General features: G+C 42.7%; 2 protein-coding genes across 2 annotated transcripts in view; both read right to left on the bottom strand.

Moving 5' to 3' along the window:
* Positions 1-3,918: 3,918 nt before the first annotated feature.
* slc50a1 (solute carrier family 50 member 1) lies at positions 3,919-10,140 on the bottom strand. Its single transcript, XM_083644603.1, has 6 exons — positions 9,945-10,140; positions 9,428-9,505; positions 8,561-8,684; positions 8,295-8,456; positions 6,279-6,398; positions 3,919-4,974 (listed from the first exon to the last, which is right to left on the bottom strand). Exons 1-6 carry the CDS (start codon positions 10,010-10,012, stop codon positions 4,867-4,869), a joined length of 660 nt encoding a protein of 219 aa, XP_083500729.1. The 5' UTR covers positions 10,013-10,140; the 3' UTR covers positions 3,919-4,866.
* Positions 10,141-15,010: 4,870 nt separating this feature from the next.
* The window catches only part of efna1b (ephrin-A1b), an 18,523-nt gene continuing 13,533 nt past the window's right edge, over positions 15,011-20,000 (bottom strand). Inside the window, exons 2-4 of the mRNA XM_083644590.1 lie at positions 17,604-17,899; positions 17,310-17,504; positions 15,011-17,182 (exon numbers count right to left, since the gene is read on the bottom strand). Coding sequence (XP_083500716.1) covers positions 17,061-17,182; positions 17,310-17,504; positions 17,604-17,899 — 613 coding nt within the window. The 3' untranslated portion in view covers positions 15,011-17,060. The remainder of the gene's footprint in view (positions 17,183-17,309; positions 17,505-17,603; positions 17,900-20,000) is intronic.

Here is a 20,000-nt window from a genome sequence, read left to right as displayed (position 1 = left end):
ACTCACTGCTCACCGCCATTCAGGGCAGCAGGAAGAGGAGGAGGGAGACAGAGAGACAGGACATTCTGAAAGGCACGCAAACTAGGGCTGGGTTCAAAAAGAAATAAAGGCAAAATTGGTATTGTAACTTAAATATCGGTATTGCATCGGAAATCGTATTGAATGATTCAATACGATTCATTGAATCGGCACCTTGTGTATCCCAAAATCGTATAGAATGGGGAAATCAGTGGAGATACCCAGCCCTAAAGCAAAAGGTTGATCTGTTTCTGTGCTGGCGGCACACTGCATAGCCTGTCACTCACACAAAGCAAGGCTTCCCGAAGCTCTTTCAACACCAGTTGGTCGCAGTTAACTGAGGTTTGCACTTGTGCACGTGTGTGATTGTGTGTGTGTGTGTGCCTTTATAAGTGCATTTGTCACCTAGATGCATGCACTATGTTCTTCTGCGAGCTCCTCAGCTGTGCGACCTCCAGACCCTGAGGAGAAGAATGCTGATGATAAAGTCAGCGCAAAGGTGGACAAACTGCTGCTCCTGGATGAGCTCAGTCTGGGAATAGAAAGACACTTGCTGCTCTCTGCACATTGTCGCCCATAAAGACCTCCTGGCTGCAGCAAGGGGCTACATGTAGATCAACGCAGAGAAAGGAATGTCAGAAAACTCAAGCGTAAATGTCAGGTGTGTCAGTCTGTGAATTCTATGAGTGTAACATTCTGTCAAATCCATGTTGATGACGGATGTGACACAGAAATGACTTCTGTATGGCGAAAGACGAGTGTAGTGTTTTCTTTGGTGAGAAAAGTTTTGTGCTCTCCTCTCATTTTTACACTCTCTGCCTATGGAATCCATTAAAGACTGTCTGACAGTTTTACAAGGCAGACCTGATTATCACTGCAGATGATCTGAGTGCATGCCACATGGCAGTCAGTTACTGTGTGACATATTTATCTTTTTGCTTTTGGATGTTTTATTACAGAAAGTGTACGGAACCCATGCCATGACGAAAATAGTCATATACATTCTGTCATTGCGTTATTTATCGATGGAATTATAGTGAAAATAAATGATTTCCCTCTTTGCTGAGGACCCCCTGGAAGCCCCTCACTGGACGAGGGGACCACCTAGCATTTTTACAAGGACACCAGGTGGGATTGATAAATAGGAGGAAGGAGGAAGAAGAAGATGACCATGGATATGATGGGGGGGGGGGTAAAAAAGAAGATGATAAAGACACAATATGACAATGGGGAAGAAGGGGGGAAGGAATTCCTGACCATGGAAAATAATTAGACAAACAAGTCAAGGGGAGAAATGGCTGGCTGAGGGCTGGCAGGGAAACTGAGAGAGGCACATTCCTCCTTTCGCTCTCTCCTTCTCTTCAAAACAGCAGCTGGGACAGGTGTGCTTTTACTGATGGTAGAAAGTGCACATGCTGCTGACTGCCTCCCTGTGTGCTGTGTGCTGTGTGTGCGGTGTGTGTGTGTGTGTGTGTGTGTTGTGTGTGTGCTGTGTGGTGTGCTGTGTATGTGTTGTGTGCTGTGTTTGTGTGTGTGCTGTGTGGTGTGCTGTGTGTGTGTTGTGTGCTGTGTGTGTGTGCGTGTGTGTGTGTGTTTCTGCTGAGTGTGCACACTGTCTGGCTGCAGACAGCAGTGTTAGCCCAGACTTGGTTATTTGTAATTACTCAAAACAAAACAGCATCTGAATGCATGCATATAATAAGTTTGTGGGGACGAGGCGGTGGGAATGTCAGTGTCTTAGTTATGTATGTTTTGACGGGTGTGTGCAAAAGTATGACTCTGTGTGTGTGTGTGTGTGTGTGTTGTGTAAGGAGACAGTCTCTAGTCCAGGAAACAGAGGGATCCTGTTTGTGAACCAAAGTCATTGTTCAGCTGATTACCCCCCTCCACTCCTCCCCATCACACACACAAAACATCACTATCACATTTCTGTGCACAAATGCCAAAAAGAAATCAAACAATTTGGCTTCCTTCCAAAGACATGTACACACACGAGCGTAAGGATCGTGCTTTGATTTCCTGCCCGACACTAACATGCTCTAACATACACACACAGTGTCTAATGAGGCTAGTCTATCTAGTCCAGTCTATCTTTACATATACAGTGTCTAATGAGGCTAGTCTATCTAGTCCAGTCTATCTTTACATATACAGTGTCTAATGAGGCTAATCTATCTAGTCCAGTCTATATGTAGAGATAGACTAGTCCAGTCTATCTTTACATATACAGTGTCTAATGAGGCTAATCTATCTAGTCCAGTCTATATGTAGAGATAGACTAGTCCAGTCTATCTGACTCCATACATGAGGCTGTTTACTTTGCCCCTTTCTTACTGCTCTCTCTCTCACCTCAGCAGAAGAATGGACAACACCCGCCCATGTCTTATCTTCCCCTGGACTCATCATCACTCATTATTCTCATTGCTAAACATACCCCCCCTTTTCCCGTTCCTCTCCAATGACTAAGTTTGACTCTCAAGGCCCCCACATAACATTGTCGAGTGCATCTGGGTTGTTTACCTGAACACGCTGGCTTATATTTCAGACCACGATGAGACTGACTCACCCGTCTGTGGTATAGGTTCTGCTCTTTCCCTGTCTCATTTACAGTGTTGGAGGTAACTCATTACAAAAGTAACATATTACATGTAATATATTACTTTTAGCAGTAATTCAGTAATATAACTCATTACCAATAGGATTTCAGTAAATCGGCACCTTGTGTATCCCAAAATCGTATCGAATGGGGAAATCAGTGGAGATACCCAGCCCTAAAGCAAAAGGTTGATCTGTTTCTGTGCTGTGTTGACAAAGTACCGTACTTGTAGTTGACAAAGTTACTTGACAAAGTAACTTGTGTTACTTTGTCAAGTAACACAAGTTGCAAATAGATTTTTTTTTAATTAAAGCACATATTTAAATAAAGATACATTAATTTCCTAATCAAATTGTGTGTTTTTATGCAAATAACCACTATAGATGACAATAACAAAGGAACAGGATAGCATTTTGAATTTTGGACGGTTTACACTGACTTCAAGACGGTTTAAATTATTTTCCGGGATGGTTCCGGGGCGGCGATGTCATTCTGCTACTGCTGTTATTTTGGTGAAAGTAATGCAAAAGTAGTGTGATAAGTAACGAGTTACTCTACACAGACAGTAATATTGTAAAGTAACTTATTACTTTTAATGAAAGTAACTAGTAATATGTAGTATATTACATTTTGAAAGTAACTTGCCCAACACTACATTTATACACCCGTCCCTTCTGTTTCCTCATCTCCCACTCGCCTCCCCCCCCCCTGGACATTTCTCTCATTCTCGCTCCTTTCAACCCTGTGTGTTTGTCTGTGTGCTCTCAGTGGTGGGCAGGCTCTTTGAGTTCAGGAAGAGATAGTCCAGCAGATAGGTGAATGAACGATACAAGCACGATACATACTTTTGCAGGGCTAAGGGGCTGGTGTGTACACACACACACACACACACACAGGCTGAGAACCTCTGGCATGACCTTTCCCACCACTGTCCTCACCATATCAGCGTAGTCACACAAACAAGCTCATTCTCACTGCTGCACCGCCTCTACTCTCTTCTCTCTCAAGCTGAGCACACACACACGTCTCTCCACACATATTCATGTCAACTCATTACCACATCCAGAACAAAACATCTCCAAACTACAACGCAAGCCTTCTTACTTCAAAGGGTCAATTGCAGCTTTCTCCATATGCCAGACTAAAAAAAGATGTTCTTATCTCTGACAAATTAAACAATCAACTAATGAAGAACTAAGATCATTTAGTATTGACTGAATCAGCACTGGCACCCAGCTGTTTCATTTGCAGAACATACAGTATGTGTTGTCATTATGGACAATAATTAGAGGATAGGCAAAACCTTACATAACCATAAAATACATTTATTACCCATCACAACCAGCCACCACAGCTGCACCAGCATTCATTCTCGTAAAAAGATCCCACTGTGCTAACTTCCCATTACATATAATCTCATTATACAATTGCATATAAAAATAGCATTGACCATATAAGTAAGCAAAATTTTAGCCAGACATAAACCAACATAAATGTATCAAAACGTGTCATAGACATCGAGATGTAAAGAAAATAATTCGGAACAAATATAATTTACTGTTATGACAAAATATTCCCTCTATATGTTCATGGCAGGGCTGGAAGGGTAACAGGGTTAGAGGCTTCCGTACCGACTCTGAAGGGATATGAAACCAGTGGTCTAGTCAGACTAGTGGGAATGATATGAATCGGTACGCTACAATATTCCACAGGCACAGCATGTGATTCTCAGGGAGCCATAGGGAATATTGTAGCAGCAGCCAGCATGTTACAACTCCACCACATCTTTGGCTAAGATGAGAGGAGGATGCCGATCCTCTCAAATCTGGGAAGATAAGGAACAGTGCCATGACATAGTAACACAAGGCACCAGGATATAAAGAGGAGGCCCACATCCACGGGACACAGTCACTGATCGAGGGCGTATTTTATGTCACAGGCTTACCCCGTTACACAGAAAACTACAGAAAAGAACTGTAATTAGTGAATTATTGAATAATTCATCGCCACTTTGACAGTTATCTAAGTAATTGTGCTTCATGAAATCTCCTCAGAGGAATGACTGAATAGAGTAAACAAAGACATTATCCCCACCTGAGGGCTGTCGTCCAATGGGAACCTGTCTCTCTCCACCTAACTTTCTCATTGGACGATAAAAAAGACAAGATCAATGATGGAAGAGCAAAGGTCCGGTCCGTCACAGATCTGTCATCTCTCTCCCTTGTCGTCACTGGCGTGAGGCTCTGCCTCCGTCATATCTGGATGAGCTTATAGGATGGAGAGCTGTGATTGACAGATGCAAATCTCCAGAACAGATAGAGTCTGATGAGGCTGGTGAGGATTCCGGGTGTGTTTGGAACCTGGAATATAATAGTCATCATTTAAATCAACAAACAGTGGGCCAAAGTTACAATACATACAGTATACACTACCAGTCAAAGGTTTGAACCTGATTGAATGTACTATGTTTTTACTATCTTAAAGCCATTTTAATCTGAAGGCTAATGCTTAAATGCGTGGGATTTGTTTCTTGGACTAATTTAAATAGTGAAGTTGATGCCTAGTAATGGCCCATTTATGCTCCATTTTCGTATGAAAGTAAACACGTCCATTTCAAACGATGTAACCGTCACGACTCACTACCCACATACTTCCATGCCTCTTTCACATTGGTATAATTTTAAGCAAGACATCCCTTAGTGGGCAGCAGAGAGTCAAATGTGTGAGAGTGTGTGGTACTGCTCCGTTTAATCTGTAATCTTTCAGAAAACATGCAGAATTATGCACAAAATTAATGCAGAGTACGGACAGAAGGCTTTGTCCATATCCGTATTTAACGTTGAGCATAAATGGGCCTTTAATATAAATTTCTTTCCAAAGCCCTTCCATAAAGGCAAAGGGTGGCTACTGTTTTCCACTCTAAAATATAAGATAGTTTTGAGTTGTTTAACACTTATTTGGTCACTGCGTAATTCAATTTGTTATTTCACAGTTTTGATGTCTTTACTATTATTCTAAAATGTTAAAAATAAGTAGACTGGTAATAATCATCATCATCATCATCATCATCATCATCATCATCAATAAAAGGAGCAAGTGGGCAATCTCTGCAATTTTTGTCCCAGAAGTGATGTCACTCAACTGGAAGGCAACATTGTGACATCACTGATGATGTCATACGCATTGTGACATCATCAGTGATGTCACTCGAGCAATTGTGATTTTTGGTTACACTCGGGCATTATTGTGAAATCACGTATAGACATTGTGTCATCATTGTGATGTCATCAGTGGGTGATGTCATCAGTGAGTGATGTCATCAATGATGCAAAGTTGAGCAATTGACCCTTTTCACGGGGGCCATTGTTTGTCCAAATTCCAATCATGGAAGTTGGAAACCCTCATTAGTGTTTTGCGTGCACCTGTGTTTACCCTGCCTTTTCGACACAAAATTGCCCCCGTGAGAAGGGTCTATTGTGCGCTGCACATGCCAATAGAGCAGGCGAGGCCACGCAGCAGCCGAGCTGCGGCGAGCTGTGTATGCGATCTGCAGGGCCAGCTCGGCGAGCTGCAGGGTGGGCGAACCTAGGAATCGAGCGTGCGTAAGTGTACATAAAAACACAAATGCAAATGTAGATGAACACATTGACTGGCTGGCTCTCACCATGATGTAATAGTCATTGAGCTGGAGGCCGTAGAGGGTCCAGGAGCATGAGGTGAGGAAGGTGGCTACTGTCAGAGGGAAGGACAGGCACTCCAAATTACCGCTGCGCACTATCGCTACCTGAAACCAACAGAGGAGCGCAGCAGCGACAGTACAGAGCATGCATGAAGTGTAACGGGACAGGGCAGAATGTAACCAGGGAGATGAGATGCCAAACACAGAGATAGAGAACAACAGGAAGACCCAGATGAGGGGAAGAAAGGCAGGAAGTGGCCGGGGTCATGATGAGGAGTGGGACAGATGCAGGGAAGGAGGGAGAGAAGGAGACAAACAGGATGGGAGATGGAGCCACAGGATGACAGAGAGAGAGAGTCAAAGGGAGAGAGAGAGACAAAGGGAGAGAGAGACAAAGGGAGAGAGAGACAAAGGGAGAGAGAGACAAAGGGAGAGAGAGAGAGATGGGGACTTTAATCTTGCACGGGTAAATAGCTGCACGTGCAGATTGTTGAGTTGGAGATACTATGATACTTTATTGCTGAACAGACAGTATTTTGCCTATTCTATTTTGACGTTCAGGCAGGCAGACAGTTAGATGAATAGACAATGTATTGTTTGGGCTTCTTATGTATTGAAATATTGAGTCAGAGGTGGCAATCATGCTAACAGAGCAAAGAGACGACTAGCACGAGTAGCACACCAGGGTCATGTGATACTGACAAAAAACAATACAACCACAGCAATAAAAAAATGCAATTGTTTTGTTGAATATTGTGATGTGTATAGTGAAAAGCAGAAACAGTGTTTATAGAATATTTTCTTTTCAGTCCTTAAAAATGGGGGTTGGGGATTCTGTACTGTCTCTTGCATAGACAATATTGTAATTGTGTTGTATTTTTTTTTTTTATTAATTGTACAGCCTATGGTACACTAGCCTGATAAACCAGCCGGTCACGTGAACTCACATTTCATTTAGTTCTACCAGACCGTCTGGCCTCAAGCTTTCACCCAGTGTTTAGCAGTGGGCGGAAGTTGGGCGGGTCTACTTGCCTTGACAGACAACTCCTTCAGCCAATCAGCGTTGGATCCAGTCAAATCCAAATCCACTCGGGAGAACGGCAAAAACATATTTTCTGCTGAGAAACTGCTGTTGCATACTCCTGTACTTGCTTTAATTGTTGTTATTGAGTCTATTTCTGCAATAACTGCACTTTATGGCTGTTTAAACTCAACGTACATTGACATTGCTGCTCGAGGCGGACAGGCAACGAGGCAGCCATTACTGTTTTTCCAGTGGCGTTCCTGATTGGCCGGTTATGATGTCAGCTACGAGGCGGGTCACTGATTAGCTAGAACACTTTGCAATTTCCGCAAAGACCCTCCCAGGGCTGGAGGCCAGACGGTCTGGTTTAGCAGGCTAATGGTACACATCTCCCTGCTGTTTTCTAGTTCAGCGGTGCCCAACCTTTTTCAACTCACGGCCCACGAAAATCTCAAAAATGTTTGCGGCCCACATCCGACTGTAAACGGAGGCCAAATAATGCCTTCTCAGAGCACTTTTCATTTTAAAGCCAAAAGGAGCTGTCCATCAGCACCACACAGAAATCAGAAACTAAAAGTGAGGGGCTGTCTGCAATAGGCTAATTAACGAATAATTGATAACAAATTAAATAACTGAATCATTCAACAATGAAGAAATGCATTCTCATAATAATAATAATAATAATAATAATAATAATAATAATAACCATACATAAATCCACTAAGATAGTAATGTTAAACTGGTTTTCTGGTGGAAAAGCAAACATGAATAGATAGCCTAACTGATAGCTTGAACTTTAGGCCTTGGCAATAAATGAGGTCATATTTATCATACTGGGGACTGGGAGCTTAGGAAGCTTTCTCCTACTATATTAACAGGTAGTTCATTGTAATGAAAATCTCATTATCTAAGAAAATGACACAAATGTGCTTATTGCCTGCATGTTGTCTGTATGTAGTCGTGTTTGTGTTTCATACCAGGTTGGTGAGTGGGGACAGGTACATGCTGACAGTGAACACGCTGCAGGTGAGGCCAAGCTGGGAGAGCTGAGTCTCTCCTTGGGGAAGCAGCATGCTGAAGTAGATCCAGCCACTGGCCAGCACCGCCCCAGCTGCTAGGGTCTGGGACATCACACGCCTCTGAAACAAACACATGCAAACCAGCAAATCACCCTCCAGCAGCCTGTGGAGCTACTAACCTCAGGGACGAGCCGGGTGTGGTTGAAGCCTGCGGGCATGCTAACCTTCTCTTTGGTGTAGTGGAGGTAGGAGACGATGTAGAGGACCTGCAGTACGGCTCCGATGGTGTTGACCAGGATCAGCGTCCCATCTCTCTTCAGAATCCCATAATATGTCCAGCCCAAGTTACTATGGAAGAAAGACAGTCCGCCCTTTTCACAGCAGCCATTTTGTGTCTAAAAGTCAGGAAGTAACACAGGTGCAAGCAAAACATTAATGAGGGCCCTATCACTGGAACACCTAAATGGATTGGAAGTTGGAAACCCCCATTAATGTTCTGCTTGCATCTGTGTTCCTTTCTGCCTTTTAGACACAAAATGGCACCTGTGAAAAGGTCAATTAGAAGTGCTGACCAGAGTAGTAATGAACAATGTAACATCCAACTGACGAGACGGAGTGTGTGTGCAAATTCATAGTATTCCCATCATGATGTCACATGCATTTCCTACCAATATGGCACTTTACAATACACACATCTCATTGGCTGTTTTTGTCATTTGATTGTAATCACCTGTTAATTGATTACAATCATTCGTTCGTTATTGTCATACCAAGATGGTGGTGTGATGATGTAATGTAACAGAATAGCTTGTTTTCAGGTGATGTCATGTAAAGGGGCGAGACCATTGACTGTATAGTGGGCAAGACGTGTGCAGATCATGCTGGAGGGCAACCAGCAGCAGGCTACAATGAGGACGAGGTCATTTGTAATGTCTACCGCCTCCACCACACCGGTTGCTGGAAAAATCACTTCTCTTCGTTGTATATGGATCATATATCCTATATGTTTTGCAAGCGCTGTTTTCGACATCATCAGAATCACGTGGTTGCAAACAAGCTATGAGTATGAATACACACACAAACATACTAACTTGAGACATGTCATGAGGAAAGGGAGGAACTGGACATTGTCAGCACTCTTGGTTGTTCTCATCTTCTTCAGGTCCGTACTAATGGACACACAGAGAGAGAGAGAGAGAGAGAGAGAGAGAGAGAGAGAGAGAGAGAGAGAGAGAGAGAGAGAGAGAGAGAGATAGTGAGATAGTGAGCATGTATCTACATCTACAACTATCAATCTACAACTACATTCAGGGGAACAGTTTAACAAAAATAGACAATTTCTGGGACCTGAGTAATACATCCAGTTAATCTACGGGTATATGGTAACATTATGTTTGTACAGTAGGCTACATGCATTCCTTTACACTGCTTACATTCACTATGGCTGACAAGGGGGAGGACAAGGAAATGGGTTCAGAAAAAAAACATGTAGCCTCCAACAAGAGATCTTACAGTGCTCATGTTTTCTCATGTTGCATATTTCCTATATAGCGCCCAAGTGAAGTTAGACTGGGAATGAAAAAAGACATTATCAGCAGATTAACTTACAGTCCAGTCGAGAACATCCCGACTGTAAATACGATGCACGCCCATGACAGAAACTGCAAAAACTCCATAGAACGGAAAAACGAAATAAACGCTACCTAGTTTGCTAGGTATTTTGAGTCTTGTGTGTTTTCAACCACAAATATCAAGCTGAGTTGAGTTGAGAGTTTCAAAAACACAACTACACTGCACTGACGTCCTCTGCCTACTGTATTTCCGTGTTTGTGGATTTCTGCGCTGTGATTGGCAGCACATGAACACGGTGGATTTGCTTTGCTCCAATAGACTGATGAAACGCCAGCGCAGCAATGCTGGTGGAGGAACCAATGAGCGCGCTCCGCGATGTTTGCTGGATTTGAGCAGACATGTGATGGTTCTGATGTTTCTGGTGGTGGATCAGAGATGGGCAGTATTTGAAATACTTGTATTTGAAATACGTATTTCAACTACTTTTTTGTATTTTGTAATTGAAACCTGATTTGAATAGGAGAAATTAGTTGTACTAAAAACAACTAAGTGAACTAAACTGAACTGAAACCTGATATGAAAAGATGGAGAAATAAGGTGTATTGAAAAACAACTAACTGAACTGAAACCTGATGTGAAAAGATGGAGAAATTAGTTGTACTAAAAACAACTAAGTAAACTAAACTGAAACCTGATATGAATAGATGGAGAAATAAGTTGAAAAAACAACTAACTGAACTAAACTGAAACCTGATATGATTCAGAATAGATAGAGAAATAAGTTGTACTGAAAAACAACTAACTGAACTAAACTGAAAGCTGATATGATTCAGAATAGATTGAGAAAGAAGTTGTATTGAAAAACTAACTAACTGAACTAAACTGAAACCTGATGTGAATAGCTGAAGAAATAAGTTGTACTGGAAAAAAAACAACTAACTGAACTATACTAAAACCTGATATGAATAGATTGAGAAATAAGTTGTACTGAAAAAAAACCTAACTGAACTAAACTGAAACCTGATTTGAATAGGAGAAATTACTTGTACTGAAAAACAACTAACTGTCATAAACCTGATTTGAATAGATGGAGAAAGTAGTTATACTGAAAAACTATAACTGAACACCAAAGTACCCTAATGAAAATCAAAAATGTCTTTCTGTTGCTACAAGGGTGTCTGAGCTTCACTGTGCATAATGATGGCTGTGCAGATTTTGACACTAAAATGGTGTTACCACTGCTGATAGTGGAAAGTTGTATTCAGTGAGTGATTGTTCTTTAGTAATTATGTTCTAGATAGCCAGGTTGTTTTGGATTTTGTTTATGAAGCAGAAGGAGGGGAAGTCATTTTAAGGATGTAAGGATTTGAACAAGAGTCCAATTTCATGGAAGGCCTTTTTTGTTTGAGATGCAGTTTCTCATCGTTCCTCTCACCGATTCACAATTTCACAACCTTAGACAGGATGTGCATCAGGGCATTCAATTCCTGAAATGTAACCTTTTCTAGTTGTATAAATATGTTTGCACGTTAAATAAATACTGTGACGACAAGTTACTGACATGGTGGTGAATGTGAAGTGGGGACCTACTATGCCTTTTACCTATTTCAGTTATTTATATATTGTGTTATGATGTCAGATATCTATGGCTAAACATAGTCAAAGTTCCAAACCTTGAGGTTAACATGCAGAAATGCTGCCTTTAAGTCAAAAGCCCTCACAGAAGGTGATTAACAGCTGAGCTGAAGGAGAAATTAGTTCTACTGAAAAACAACTAAAACTAAAATGGAAGAAGTGCAGTGTGTTAGGGAGTACACATACTGTGACAGAGGACTAAAGAGAGGATTTACTGTCTAAGGAAACCAGAAAATTTCACTTTTGAATAGCTGAAATCAGAGAATTAGGACATTTTCCTTAAAGAAATGTCTCTAAATGATTAATAGATCATCAAAATAGGCAATTAATTTAATATCTGGCAATTCATCTATGAATTGACTAATCGTTGCAGCTCTTTTAAGTTTTTATAAAATGTATTTTCATGTATTTTCAAAATACAAAATACGTATTTGTATCTCAAATACATTTTCAGACAGGTATTTTGTATTTGTATTGTGATACATTTTTTGAGCAAGTATTTGTAATTTGTATCAAAATACTTTATGATGTATTTTCGCCCATCTCTGTGGTGGATGGATGCCAATCAGATGCCAATAGACCAGGGGTGGGCAATTATTTTTCATGGGGGGCCAAATGAGAAACCCAGATTGTTGCCGGGGGCCGAACAAATATTGTCATGCCGTAGAGCTAACCCAGGAACTTTGATGATAGAGGACAAAAAAAAATGTCCTAGATGTCCTACCAGAGGGCCAAATTTTGCTGAGTGTTGGGGGCCAAACGAAAATATTTGGGGCATTTGAAGTCAGGTTTAGAGGAATAACTCATTTTAAATTAACAGTTGTGATGTCATTATTCAGTCTTAAACACCAATATTTGATCCTTTTCTCACTCACTCCTATGTCACCACCTGCTCTCCCTGCAAGGCTTGAAATGAACTTTTTTGACCACCTGCCAATATGGCTGCTAGATTTTAAAGTTACCAGCCAATTAGAATTTCCACTAGCCAAAATGTTTTTCTTGAAATAAACAAGAATATGAGTGGGTTAATTTAAGACTAAGTATCAGTAAGTGGCCCGGGATTCTCAAAGCCTGTGTTGAGGGTCACACGAAGAAAAATGCACTCTTGAAGCTAAATAAATCCAAAACCAACAAGTTAAGTAAAAGTTAACACAATAATTTATTGATTAAAATGAAAATAACTAGACGACACAAACAATATTAATTAAACAAATGAACAGGACAAAAAAGTGCCACAGTGAGGAGGGAGAAAGACTGAATGGTCTGAAGGTGTTCTTAAGCCTAATGAGCGCACCGGGCCCAGGTGCACCCAATCAGGACCCCAACATCAGGCTACTGCAAGACAGGGCCAGGAGAGTGGGAAGGCGTCACAAAAGCTAACATCTTATCAGATGGGGGACCCTGGGACAAAATCTTATCAGATGGGGGACCCTGGGACAAAATCTTATCAGATGGGGGACCCTGGGACAAAATCTTATCAGATGGGGGACCCTAGCTGGGACAAAATCTTATCAGATGGGGGACCCTGGGACAAAATCTTATCAAATGGGGGACCCTGGGACAAAATCTTATCAAATGGGGGTCCGTTGTCTAATTTGTGTCAGTTGTTGACATGGAAAAGTTTGAGTACCACTCCCCTAAATAGCCTACACACATATTCGCAGACTAGACTCTATCATTGTCCAATACACAGAGATGGGGGTTCAATCCAGATGGGGCCCCCCATCTGGCAGTCAGGTTAACTATAGGCTATTTATTAATCCCACATGCGGCAATTAAATGATGCAATTAAAAGGTGCAAACAAACATTGAAAACAAGACAAAATAAACTACTAATTAAGAAAAATAGATGAGTCAATGTTGCCAGATTAACAGTTGTCCATTTGCATAGATTTTGTGATACTATAGTGCAGAGTGCAGGCAGAGGTCAGCAGCCATATGCATATAGATTAAATTAAAGTAGTTGGGGCTGTCAGATTTGGAATGGTAACTTTTCCAATATAATGCACTCCAGACTGCTAATTTCCGTCTTAAAATGGCAATTAAAAAAACATACTCCATGCATTTCGGTACACCGCGCTGATTTGATTAGTTTTAGGGTCCATCTTTATTTCAATTTATGTAAAATAAAATACAAAAATATATATCGCTTCCATTCTACAACCCTCCATAGCTTCACATTCAGCAAAGTATTCAGTTCAAATTACTTCCCCCCCCCACCAAGCCTTCTACCGTATAACCTGCTGGCCCCATCTTACCTGACTGACCTCCTCCACCATCTGCAGCCTTCTGCAGGCCCAACTATTGTCAAACTCAGATCTCATCTTTGCCTTACCTTACATCTAATCTAGATACTTTTTGTCCCTTCAAATATGTGTGTAAATATGTATGTGATCCAATAACCAATCACTTCTCATTTCAGAAACATGCTCTCAGCACTGTTATTTTCAGGAATAGTAACACATTACCATAGTTCTTGTAGTTGAATAGTTAAATAATTCTAAGCTGACTGCATGCAATTCATAATTCCCTGTCCCTATAGGCTACACATGACATCATCTTGAACATTTAGAGAGCCACATGCTGCCATGTATGGTGTGTTCCATACTACACATGCACACAGTGAAAGTGTAAATTGCATTACACGTGTTAAGCATTGCAGAGTGTGAGATCATCTGCTGTGCGTTTAAGCTATGACTTGATGATGGAAAAACAAACAAGCCACTTCTATGTTCTGGTTTGGAATGTGTATGCTGCCTGGTTTTGCAGGGGATGGTGACTTTTGACAGTATCCAGTCAGCTCTGAGGTTTGCCTGCACTCAGGTTTAATGTGTGCCTTTTCATTCCAACACACGGATGTTCAGCTTTCCTTAGAAGAAGGCAGCGAGAGAGAGAGAGAGAGAGAGAGAGAGAGAGAGAGAGAGGATGTACAGAGTAGCAAAAGACACGGGCACGGGGAAAGAGAGTGGGTGAGTGAGAGAGAAGGCGAGAGTGACACCCTCACACCGAGTTGTCAGTTTGCTTGTGGGGTCCTCTCTCCCTACGCTCTCCTACTCTCGCCCTCCTTCATCATCCCCTTCTTGCCCCTGCTGTTTGGTTTTCAGACTGTGAAGTTGAAGCCAGGGTAAACCATGTCAGCAGGGATGAAAGACAGAGGGGCAGAGAAGAGCGAGTGAGAAAGCAGAGGTTGGGAAAGACCCGAGGGCGGATATTTGGGGGGGCTGGTGAGATTTCATAGAACGGGGGGATGGAAAGCTTTGCCAAAAAATGGTGTCATCCATCAAAATCTCAATGATGTATTCCCAAGCAGACTGCTTGAGTGGTATTTTAACTCAAGTTTGGCCAAAGTAGGCAAAAAAATTATTCAATGCATTTTTTCATAATTTGGATTGGATTGATATAAAAAAGAGAAGAAAATCAGACATGATTTTTTTATTACGTCACCATTTTTTTTATTACACTAAAGATTTTTCACATTTTAAACAGAACAGTTTTTTTCCATATAATTTTCTCTATGTACAAATTTACATACAAATATGTACAAAATGACAAATGTGTTTTAACAAGAAAACAAATCAATTGCTGTATGACTGTAATTGTATTGTGGGGAGTCCCTTCAATCTCATATCCTATTCTATCATGTGCAAGTGTGTTCACATCTGCAAACATCACCATACCAGCCAGTGTACCATGATACTGTCAACACAGTGGAAATGAGTCAATGGGCATAATGAAGAGGGAAGCTCAGCTCCCAGGCTACATACGACCAAAAACACCATTAGACTTCTCTTTCTCTGCTTTGCTCTCTTTTCATCAGTGGTTCTCAACCTGGGGATCGGGGGTTTTGTGTGTTCTTGTGAAATAGTGAATATTAGTGCCTCCAGGCCTCCTCCGATAATCAAATGAAAACAACACAAAAAAGGAAATTTTTTCAGTTGAATTGTTCACAACTGTGAATAATGCAGCCTGCATTTGTCTTATGGGGTCACAAGCCAAAAGGTTGAGAACCACTGCTTCTTGTCTTCACTGATATCTTCCCCATCATTCAAACAATAAAAACCACTATCACACTTTGTTCACTCATATTGTCTTGTGACTCAAAAACTGTGTGATGTCAGATAGTTTCTGACATATTGTCTTGTGATGTCAGATAGTTTTTGACATATTGTCTTGTGATGTCGGATAGTTTTTGACATATTGTCTTGTGATGTCAGATAGTTTTTGACATATTGTCTTGTGATGTCAGATAGTTTTTGACATATTGTCTTGTGATGTCAGATAGTTTTTGACATATTGTCTTGTGATGTCAGATAGTTTCTGACATATTGTCTTGTGATGTCAGATAGTTTTTGACATATTGTCTTGTGATGTCAGATAGTTTTTGACATATTGTCTTGTGATGTCAGATAGTTTCTGACATATTGTCTTGTGATGTCAGATAGTTTTTGACATATTGTCTTGTGATGTCAGATAGTTTTTGACATATTGTCTTGTGATGTCAGATAGTTTTTGACATATTGTCTTGTGATGTCAGATAGTTTCTGACATATTGTCTTGTGATGTCAGATAGTTTCTGACATATTGTCTTGTGATGTCAGATAGTTTTTGACATATTGTCTTGTGATGTCAGATAGTTTCTGACATATTGTCTTGTGATGTCAGATAGTTTCTGACATATTGTCTTGTGATGTCAGATAGTTTTTGACATATTGTCTTGTGATGTCAGATAGTTTCTGACATATTGTCTTGTGATGTCAGATAGTTTCTGACATATTGTCTTGTGATGTCAGATAGTTTCTGACATATTGTCTTGTGATGTCAGATAGTTTCTGAGGTGTTCATGGAGAAATGCAATGAGTGAGTGAAAGTGTCTGCTTGCATGTGTGTCTTCATCATACAGAGTTTGTGAATGTCATCGATGCTTCGAGACAATGACTGAAATATAACCGAGAGCCGAGTGCTACACAACGTGACCAAATTCCTACATTAAGTATTACCACCATTACAGTACATAACATTTCCAATACATAGGACCAATAATTTCTCTACATGTAGAGGAGGAACAATGACATTGACAATTTGAGATGAACAAAGGCAGGAATACAACACACAGATGTACCCATGGTATGAAACTTTGAAAAGATTTTTTTTTAATAATTATCTTTTTGTAATTTTTTTATCTGGTATTAATTCATTAGCTATTTTCACCTCTTTGTTTCCAGTTTTGTTGATAAAAAAGCATCTTAAATGAGAAATTGCCGTCGTCATAATATAATAATAAAAAATTAGGTCCTCTTCTTTGGAACGACCAACGTCCCAGCAACTTCCACATTCACACACACACACAAAACACATCAAACACACAAAACACACTGGCAGCCCTGTACATGCTCGTATAAAAAAATCAGTATAAAAAAACTCTGCGTGTTCACTGTGCCAATGACCAGCATTGGCTTAACATTGTCTCTGTTCCGGCTCTGCCTGGGACGAGCAGTGTACCCTCCATCTCAGGCGGGCTCAGTGCAGCATCAGGGCCAATAAGACTGGGATGACGGTGAAGAAGAGAGAGAGAGAGACCAGCTTGGCTCCTGAGTTGCCCACACTCCTCAGGACGTTAGGCTCCATCACCGCCGGGTCGTCTGAGGACAGAGAGGGGGAGGAGGTGTCAGTATCCGATGTCACTCATCACTCAGGCCCGCTCAATAGAGCCAGCTCAACTACTCTGTGTGTGCTCTCTGCAGAGGCTTTCTCTGGAACAATCCTCACCTGCTGGGAGCCGATTGGAGGGGTTGTGCACTCCTCCTCCGGCTGTGTCAAACTTTCCTTTTCCTCCATCCAGCCCTTGGTCCATCTCCTCTGCCTTGGCTCTGTCTGCCTTGGCCTTCCCAGAGCCTTTGTGGCCTCCTGCCACATCCACCCTCAGCCGCAGACACTCCTGGCCGTGGTGATGCAATGGCTTGGCTGGTGAGAGTCAGAGAACCAGTGGTTTAATACAAGAACCCTTTGTCAGTCGGTGAAGACTGCACAGGTGTTGTGTTTAATACGGGAGTCGATGCTTACAGATATAGTAGTAGCTCTCTCCCTGGCGGAACTCCTTGCCCAGGGTGAAGGGGGTGAAGCGCTGGAACTTCTCGGAGAACCTCTCGGGCGCGTGCTGGGCGAAGGGTCGGGAGCACTCCCACCGCAGCTGGTCAAAGGAGTGCGGTTTGCACACCTCGTAGTCCTCCCTCTCCACCATGTACAGCACGTACCGCTCGGCGTCCTGCGACGGCACCTCGCCGCGGGCGTAGTGTGGGCAGATGATATCCAGGTAGTCGTTGATGCGCACCTCCACCGTGTGCTCATCCCACAGAAAGCTACAGGAAAACAGGGAGAAACAGGTGGTTACTGACAAAGATCCTCGCCTTGAGCAAGAAAACAACTTCTTTGCAAAGTGATTCAACAATGACTGAACAGAGGTGGATTTGAGCCGTTTTATACACGTGTGGCACACACGCACGCACGTACGCACAAATACACACACACGCACGCACGCACGCACGCACGCACGCACGCACGCACGCACACACACACACACACACACACACACACACACACACACACACACACACACACACACACACACACACACACACACACACACACACACACACACACACACACACACACACACACACACACACACACACACACACACACACACACACACACACACACACACACACACACACACACACACACACACACACACACACACACACACACACACACACACACACACACACACACACACACACACACCCAATGAGGCACCAAGCCCGCTGGCAGCCTGGAGCCAACACCTGGCCGGACTGCAGCTCTGAATCGATGATAGCGTGCGCTAATCACACGTACGCACATGCAGAGCAACAGCAAAACAGACGTACCCACGCAAATACACGCTTTGACATGCAGCTGTACAGCCGCTGGGGTGTTAGCCACACAGCATGTTTGTGTTGGTGTGTTGTGGTGTCATGCGTGTGCAGACCTGCCACTAGGTGACAGCAGTAGAAAGAGGCCTGTCAGGCTGGACTTGTTCAATTTGTTTTCAGCCAAGAACACGCCGTTAACACGCCTCCAGTCCAATCTCAACACGCTACTGACTGAAGACAAACGCATCAACTCTCCCGCATCTCACTCACAGAGCCTTCTCTCCTGGCTCATCTCACTCACAGAGCCTTCTCTCCTGGCTCATCTCACTCACAGAGCCTTCTCTCCTGGCTCATCTCACTCACAGAGCCTTCTCTCCTGGCTCATCTCACTCACAGAGCCTTCTCTCCTGGCTCATCTCACTCACAGAGCCTTCTCTCCTGGCTCATCTCACTCACAGAGCCTTCTCTCCTGGCTCATCTCACTCACAGAGCCTTCTCTCCTGGCTCATCTCACTCACAGAGCCTTCTCTCCTGGCTCATCTCACTCACAGAGCCTTCTCTCCTGGCTCGTTGTCCCTTCAGCAGGGCTAGCATGTTGTTTTAAGGCTTGAGTTTCACTGCCCACCTGCCTACAAGCAGACAGCTCACCCCCTCTGCCAGTCTTTCACTTCTCTCTCCGTCTGTACTCATCTGACTCTTTCCTTCCTGTCTTTTTCCAACTGTTTTCCACTTTCTTTCTCACACAGTCACACAGTCACACCATGGGTGTCACACCATGGGTGTGACTGTGTGACTCCTGGCCCTAATTTGCTGTCTGTCTGTATCTCTGTCTCTGTAGAGCGACAGGAGACAGACAGTCTGTCTGTATCTCTGTCTCTGTAGAGCGACAGGAGACAGTCAGTCTGTCTGTATCTCTGTCTCTGTAGAGCGACAGGAGACAGTCAGTCTGTCTGTATCTCTGTCTCTGTAGAGCGACAGGAGACAGTCAGTCTGTCTGTATCTCTGTCTCTGTAGAGCGACAGGAGACAGACAGTCTGTCTGTATCTCTGTCTCTGTAGAGCGACAGGAGACAGTCAGTCTGTCTGTATCTCTGTCTCTGTAGAGCGACAGGAGACTGTAGAGCGACAGGAGACAGTCAGTCTGTCTGTATCTCTGTCTCTGTAGAGCGACAGGAGACAGTCAGTCTGTCTGTATCTCTGTCTCTGTAGAGCGACAGGAGACAGTCAGTCTGTCTGTATCTCTGTCTCTGTAGAGCGACAGGAGACAGTCAGTCTGTCTGTCTGTATCTCTGTATCTGTAGAGCGACAGGAGACAGTCAGTCTGTCTGTATCTCTGTCTCTGTAGAGCGACAGGAGACAGTCTGTCTGTATCTCTGTCTCTGTAGAGCGACAGGAGACAGTCAGTCTGTCTGTATCTCTGTCTCTGTAGAGCGACAGGAGACAGTCAGTCTGTCTGTATCTCTGTCTCTGTAGAGCGACAGGAGACAGTCAGTCTGTCTGTATCTCTGTCTCTGTAGAGCGACAGGAGACAGTCAGTCTGTCTGTAT

The sequence above is a fragment of the Poromitra crassiceps genome (genome assembly GCF_964638095.1).
Source record: "Poromitra crassiceps genome assembly, chromosome: 1".
In the NCBI taxonomy this organism is placed as follows: domain Eukaryota; kingdom Metazoa; phylum Chordata; class Actinopteri; order Beryciformes; family Melamphaidae; genus Poromitra; species Poromitra crassiceps.
Note: the sequence above shows the minus strand (reverse complement) of the source record. Positions and strands in the feature narration are given on the sequence as shown.